General features: G+C 42.8%; 1 protein-coding gene across 9 annotated transcripts in view; it reads right to left on the bottom strand.

The window, feature by feature from the left end:
- Window positions 1-6,128: 6,128 nt before the first annotated feature.
- The window catches only part of DST (dystonin), a 337,092-nt gene continuing 335,533 nt past the window's right edge, over window positions 6,129-7,687 (bottom strand). For all 9 annotated transcript variants that reach the window (XM_064145802.1, XM_064145796.1, XM_064145803.1 and 6 more), the window contains one exon: window positions 6,129-7,161. In XM_064145802.1, coding sequence (XP_064001872.1) covers window positions 6,896-7,161 — 266 coding nt within the window. In that variant the 3' untranslated portion in view covers window positions 6,129-6,895. The remainder of the gene's footprint in view (window positions 7,162-7,687) is intronic.

Genomic DNA, 7,687 nt, shown 5'->3' with positions numbered 1-7,687 from the left:
TCAGTGACTTAAGTTTTTAAGTGTTCTTTAAGTTTAAGTGCAGAGTGTTCTATCTAAGATTGATTCATTTGCATAGAATCAAGGAATTGTTTTGACTTGAAAAGACGTCCTAAGATCATTGAGAGAAACTGTGGACTCCAGCAGGATGACTGGAAAACCCAGAGGAAAGAAGATCTGCAGGTACCTTGCAGAGGTATCTGTGACAAGGAGTAATACAGAGTGGAACGTGCTTGCAGCTGGGTGTGCTGCTGAGGGATCCCAGGAATGATGAAAAGCTCTTAAAGTCTTTAAGAACAACAGCAGTGACTGGACTCTGCACCCATCTTAACGTGGTTTGCATTCCCTGAGTGTGACTATAGGTGCTGCTAAGTTACACAACGGTCCTTGCTTTCTGTATATCCCTGAAACACATTTAATGCACCAAAAGGCTTTGTAAGTGGTAAAGGCCAATAGCAGCAGAACATCCAAACTATTCCTGAAAATCCTATCCCGTATTACCATTAACTAGAAATAACTCATTAATTTGGGGTGGGAATCCTTCTGCTCTAGTGAACCATCTAAAAGTTAACTGAGCTAGTCACTGTGGGATGCTCAGCATCAGTCAAAAGCAATGCAAGCCTCCCAAGAGGCACGATGAATCACAGAAGCACAGCGAGGCTGCTTTTTTCCAGAGCACCCTTCCAGCACCACACACTTGAGGAACTTCTGAGCCAGCATTTGCAGTTCTGTGTTAAAACATGTCAAGGGCTCAATTTCACATCTCTGTCTTTTGTTAGAACTGACCACTTTCTCCTACTCCATGCTGTTTAACCTCCTCAAGACTTTACTTTTGATCTCACAAGAGCTTACTCCTTTGCGAATTTGTGGTGAAAGACCTTGTTAACTTTTTTGGAAAGCCACGTGGTCAATCTCTACCTTTGTCCAAAGGATCTCCTTTCAAGGCTCTTCAGGTAAGGTGTGACTTCCCTCCAGAAACTAAACCGACTCTTTCACAGTGTACTGACTCAGTTTCCCAGTAATACATCATTTATTATTGTTTCTACAATTTTTTCAAGCCTAAAGTAATCAGCAGTTTCCCAGAGCTGACCAGTTCCTCTTAAGAAAAATACTCCATTGTATGTTAGACACTTTTCAGTCCTCTCACATTTACACAAGATGATTCCAGGTAGCAGCTCAGCTATGCCACCCTTCAGCTCCTGTAGCAGTCTTTGCTAAACACTACCTACTCCAGATTATCTCGTGTTGATTTGGTCTATAAAGATTCCAGTCAATCTTGCTTGAAGCAGAGCAGCAAATGTGAAGTTCCTCAATATTTGCTGTACTGTCAAGCCTAATTTTTTCCTTCTTATTTCAAACTGACCTCTTTCCTGTCCTATCCTTCAATCACAGACTTTTAAGTACAGAGATAGTTCTTTATTGTATGAAGTCACGTCAAAATGCCTTCAAAAATACCCCAGAGAGTGCAAACTCTTCCATAGGTCTCTAGATCCCTGCTATTCTACCAGTAAAAGAGGACTTCGAAGAGCTATGATCAAGACTGAGAGAAAAACCTTAGCAGCATTAGATATTTTCCTAAATGTTGGAAAGAGCATCATGACCCCTATAAAAAGCTCCAAGTCAGCTTTTCCTGTCAGGACAGAGCTATCATCACACTGGCTGTCTTATCCCAGAGGAACAGAAAACACTGTAGATGCTGACGGGGCCTGACTTACAGCTTGGGGTTCTTACTCATAGTTGATCATCCATGTGCTAAGAACATATCCATTAACTTTCTCACACTTATTCATACAGGATGCCAGCAATTACACAATTCAGCTCCATCACTCCTTCAACCTTCAAATACAGAAATGCAATCTTGAGTCTGAACTGCAGCTCGAGGTGCTATTTAAACAGTTTTAGTTCAGAAAAAAAAATAATTCATTATGAAATGGCAACCCCCAAAACCCCATTAGCTTCAGGTCAGATACCACTTCACAAACTCTGAACAAGTCTTAACAGAAGGGCTTCAATCTGCATACAAAATACCTCAGTATCATGAGCTGCCAAGCATTTTTGGGCAAGTTATGTGAAATTTAATCTGCTGCCTCATCCATTGTTTCTGAAGAGCTCCCTTTTCCTCTGCAGCATTCTTCTTTTTAACATATGTAACCTCTTTTCCTAGAGATGAGTAACTTACCTGCATTGACCTTGCTAACTCTATTACAGAATACAGAATCACTGTGGCTGGAATAGACCTCTGAGATCATCAAGTCCAGTCTATGACCTAACACTGCCGCATCGACCAGACTGTATCAGTAAGTGTCACATCCAAACTTCCCTTTAACTCCTCCAGGAACAGCAATTCCACCACCTCCCTGGGTAGTCCATTCCAGTGTCTAATTACCCATTCCATGAGGAAGTGTTTCCTAGTACCTTAGTATCCAACCTAAACCTCCCTTGGCACAGCTTCAGGCCATGCCCCTCATCTTGTCACAAGTTGTCTGGGAGAAAAACATGACCCCCACCTTCCCTTCAGGTAGTTGTAGTGTGTGGTAAGGTCACTCCTGAGTCTCCTTCAGGCTGAACAACTCCAGCTCCCTCAGCCTCTCATGAGACTTTCCTTCCAGTCCCTCCTCTGGACCCACTCCAGCACCTATTCAGTATTAGGGCAAAAAGCAAGCAAACCACATCTCCCATGGCTGTGTCTGCAAGCAAGTTACTCAGATTCAGCAGAGAGAAGAGTTCTCTTCAGGAAAGCAACTTTTCTTTGTGCCACACAATTCTACTCACCTTGTGTGAAGATATAGAGTGCCCAGGTGGCCAAGAGAGCCAGTGGCATCCTGGCCTGCATCAGGAACAGTGTGGCCAGTAGGACGAAGGAGGTTATTCTGCCCCTGTACTCAGCACTGGTCAGGCCACACCTTGAGTCCTGTGTCCAGTTCTGGGCCCCTCAATTCAAGAGAGATGTTGAGGTGCTGGAAGGTGTCCAGAAAAGGGCGATGAAGCTGGTGAGGGGCCTGGAACACAAACCCTATGAGGAGAGGCTGAGGGAGCTGGGGGTGTGCAGCCTGGAGAAGAGGAGGTTCAGGGGGGACCTCATTGCTGTCTACAACTACATGAAGGGAGGTTGTAGCCAAGTGGGGGTTGGTCTCTTCTGCCAGGCAACCAGCATCAGAACAAGGGGACACAGTCTCAAGTTGTGCTGGGGGAAGTACAGGCTGGATGTTAGGAGGAAGTTCTTCCCAGAGAGAGTGATTGGCATTGGAATGGGCTGCCCAGGGAGGTTGGTGGAGTCACTGTCCCTGGAGGTGTTCAAGCAAAGCCTGGCTGAGGCACTTAGTGCCATGGTCTAGTTGATTGGCTAGGGCTGGGTGCTAGGTTGGCCTGGATGATCTTGGAGGTCTCTTCCAACCTGCTTGATTCTATGAAAGCTATGAAGTTTCTATGAAGCTACTTATACCTGGGATGAGCTTAGGTACTACTACACAGCTCCAGAACTGGACACATCTGGAAGCTGTTAGCACAGCTGTACTGACACTCAAACCAGGTAATGCTTATTTTTTTCATCCCTGTGGTTATGTACAGAGTAACATAGAAAATGCACAGCAGTGTGCCACATCATGTGGCCAATCTATGTAAGCACTCTGGCCCCCCTCTCGTACTCAAGCTGTGCTGGGTAGCATCTTGCTGGTCCTACGGCAGGCTTCAGCAGAGGACACTACAAGTACAAACATTGCTGCTGACTATCCTATAGCTGTTTGCCATCAGAATTTATGAAATGCAGTGATTTTTAAATTAAGACTGCATATAACCTCATGCTTACACTTCTGTAAAGAGATGTGCCAGGGGCAAAGCCTTAATTACTGTCATCTGATGGATTCAATTATTAGCACGTAATTAAAAGGCTCACAAAACAACTAAACTGAAGGAGCTGCCTCAGCCACAAGGCATCACTTGCTCTTCTGATGGTGCATTATTTTTACTTAATAGATTTCATTTGCAGATTTGGGAAGTCTGGACACTTTCCTGGTTTGAAGGCAGGAAAACAGAAGTGCAGAAAGATGACTGAAAAAGGAGCACAGAACGGAGTGAGCTAAATACCCATTATTCGCTAAAGAACATGGATCTCTTAGCCATAGGCTTTCTACCCTTCCCTCCTCATCACCCCTGCTCCTCTGCTGTGCAGAATCACAGAATATACAGGGGTAAATGTCTAGGCCATACTAAAAGGTTGGCTTTACTTACAGTCATCCTCCATGCTGAGTGATGGTCAGTGCTTTTCCTTTTCAGTTCAGCAGCAAATTTTCACAGCATCTTGTAGAAGTGATACAGCTCAGTTACTACTGAGCATTGGTATGCAGAAGGGTTATTGCTTGTACTTGCTCCTATAGAGACTAAGGTCACTGCTACATCTTGTGTACCACATCAGGGCTGCAGAAAGTAAAAAGCTGCCTATGCAAGAAGTGGACAGCTCAGGTGACCCTAAACTGATGAACAAGGTATTCCTTTCCATGTACATCATATTCAGTACAAAGGTGAGGGATGACAAGAGTCAAGCTCTCTTCTTCAGTGGTTGGCATCTGAGGAGAACTGTCATTTCTCCTGTCTTCAATCCCATTGTGTCTTCCCGAATCCAGCTCCTGAAGCTGGCTGCCATCTGCCACCAAGTCCAGTGTGGAACTTCACCAGTGCCTGCCCATGGCATAATTGCCATTGGGGCAGCTGGGTTCAATTATGTATCTGCATATATTTTATTCTTATTACTTCAATTGAAGCTGTTTAGATTTTCAATATGTAAGTTCCTCTTCCTTGTTCTTCTCCTTTGGGTAGGGAGAGAGGCAGTAGTGTCTGGTCTTTTGTCTGGAGGCTGGTCCAGCCCTAACTCTTGACAATGTTTAAAGGTAGGATCACAATATACATTCAAGGTGCCAACACTACCTTGTGCAGAACGAGCTGCTCCATCCATTTGGGATACAAGGAATTGAAGTATGTTCCTACAGCAGATGATTCAGATCTGTCATCCCTCTGTCCTTCACCATCAGTCACGTGTTATAAACACACACCAAAAATGTTACATGAGGCCTTACCTCCTTCTCCAGCCAAGTTATCCATGCAAGTGACTCAATTCTACTGTTTTCCTTTCTCCTGCAGATGAGCTGTGATGCATCAGTGACCATCTGTATGAACAGGCTACATCTCTTTACATAAGAGTGTTGTGGGGGTTCCAAAAAGCAAGGTAAGTAATTCTGATATATTTTAACATTGTAGAGCAGCAATCACTGGAGAAATAGAAGCAACAGGAGAGGTGACACAGAAAGATGAAGCCCCACACTACAGCAGGGACTCATGCTTCAGCGTTCAGCAAATTGCTGTCGAATCCAAGGCCAGTTGCAGCAGGACTGGTTAGTGTGCAAGTCAGCTTGAGTCTGCAGAAAGTTCTTGGGTAGCTCAGATAATTTCATCTTAGTAATACTGCCAGTGTTAGCAGTGAATGCAGGTATCACCATTACCTGCATGTGATGAACCGAGCTTCTGCTTCATTTCCATCATGATGAGGGACCAACTCAGTCTTCCTCTAAAAAGGCTCTACTAAAGGTACAGCACTTTCACTACATGAACAGTCAGGTTGAGACTATCTGGTCTGTCAAGCTGGCTGAATTCTTCCCAGGTCTTTCTGATACTATGAAAGAGCATTTTAGATTTTTAGGGATTCTTTCAGTATTTACTACAGCATCCACCCAACCATTCTATGGTACTCCTACTTTGAAGCTGCATCCTTTTTCCTGTAAAAAAGAACTTCTATTATTCATCCTCTCAAAGAATCCATGAATGGCAAAAATACACCAGTGACAAAAAGAGCAAACTACTTACCCTTTATGCCTTTCCTATATGGTATATAAATAACACAGTTTAATATGGCAAACCCAATTGCTGACACACAATAACTATATATCATTTCATACGACTGGATATGTGCAGTTTAGTGTTTTATTAAACAAATACAGGAGTTAACCAAAATCTGATGGCTGATAATGGGAAGATACTTTAAAGCCTATGTTCCTACAGTGATTATTGGTCATCTGAAATGACACATGCCCTGAAACAGAACGCAAAAAACTCTTCCTGTGAAATAAGAAATACAATAGAAATAAAGTTAAGGGACATGTTTATTTTGAAGCTTTCTGCAAGCAAAATTGCTTTGATACAAAATGACTTTGATGTTACAGTGCTACCATTCACTCAAGCAAAAGAAAACCTCACGTTTACATGAATGCACTTTATATTTGATATTCTTACAGGAGAATAGTTTGGATATCCAGAAGGTGTCTGGCCTCATTGAAAGCAATGGCACAGAAATGCTGCAAGGTATCATCGTATTACTGATGGGTGCTTAATTACCTCTGAGAGACGCTGTATAAATAAGGGTACTGTGAAGGTGGGTTTGTGTTCCTTAGGAGATCTGTTGTACAGCCGCGTTTGTTAGTTAGCTTGGGATGTGTAATTGTGTCTTTTGGCTTTTTAGTATTCTCTTTTTCTTCTTTTAAAGAAAAATCATGAGGTATCCTTCACTGTTAGCTAATGACATAGTGATAGGCCTATTTTACTGAGGTTGCAGAGACTTACTGTACATTCAGTACACTGTACAGTTGCAGTGTACTTTCTACACATTACTGTGTACAACTGTTAGTTTACATTAGAACTCTTCCCTCTTCTCACAGGATATGGCATAAACAAAACCAAATCCAACAAAAATTATACACATAAAATAAGAAGACAAATACACAAATAAGGCCATCTCCAGAATTAAAAACTCCACCTCTTGTGATATTTCACAATAATTTCTATATAATTTTTTACATCTCAGGAACTTAAATACTGAACGCAAAAGGAAAAGGCCTTTCCAGAGCCAATCATATTATCTCTTCAAAGACTTGTCCAATTTGCTGGCTAGTGGCCTTCTCTGGGGAGTTGGAATTTTAGAAGGCTTGGCTGATCCTGGCCGAGAACCTGCTCGGGGTGTCGGTCTGCTTGTAGCAGGAACAGTCTCTGACATATCTGAGCACACAGACTGGATCTCTGAAATGTCAAAGTCAGACGCATCACTGCCTCGCCGGCTGCTCGACCTGCTGCCTGCCTTGCTTCCTGCCCGACTTCCAGGTCTGCTGGGTGTTCTTTTGGTTTCTAAGAAAGAGAGAAGACAGCCATTGGAATGAGAGGTAAGCATGTGCTGGGCTTTCCAAGGTCTCAGGCAATCCCAAAGCTTCCTCACCGAGACTTAATCTGTCACAGGCACATCTCATCAAAAATCTATTATCCTGGCAATTTTTCTTGACCTCCTAAACACATGGTGTACCTTCACTCAACACTTTCATTCCCCTGCCATATTCTCAGCTGTGGATTGAAAGAACTCAGTACCTGGCCTCTTCCACCATTCAGGATTTCACAGTGTGTGTACCTTGGAGATGTAGATGATTATTTTTAAATACATATTCCCCTTAAAAAAAATCAAACCCCCAGAGTTGAAACAAGGACAGAGTACACATTTTCTCCAACAGAGCTTTCAGCAAGGTTGCTAGAGTGAGAGCCTGCTCAGACAATGTGGCATGAAGAAAAAAACCACAACAAAGAATCTTAAACAGAAAATCATTAATGTGGTTTCTTTTTTTCCCTCCGCAATTTTCAAATTACTTATTGAATATTTTTTCTT

The sequence above is a fragment of the Pogoniulus pusillus genome, chromosome 7, assembly GCF_015220805.1.
Source record: "Pogoniulus pusillus isolate bPogPus1 chromosome 7, bPogPus1.pri, whole genome shotgun sequence".
NCBI classification, from domain to species: domain Eukaryota; kingdom Metazoa; phylum Chordata; class Aves; order Piciformes; family Lybiidae; genus Pogoniulus; species Pogoniulus pusillus.
Note: the sequence above shows the minus strand (reverse complement) of the source record. Positions and strands in the feature narration are given on the sequence as shown.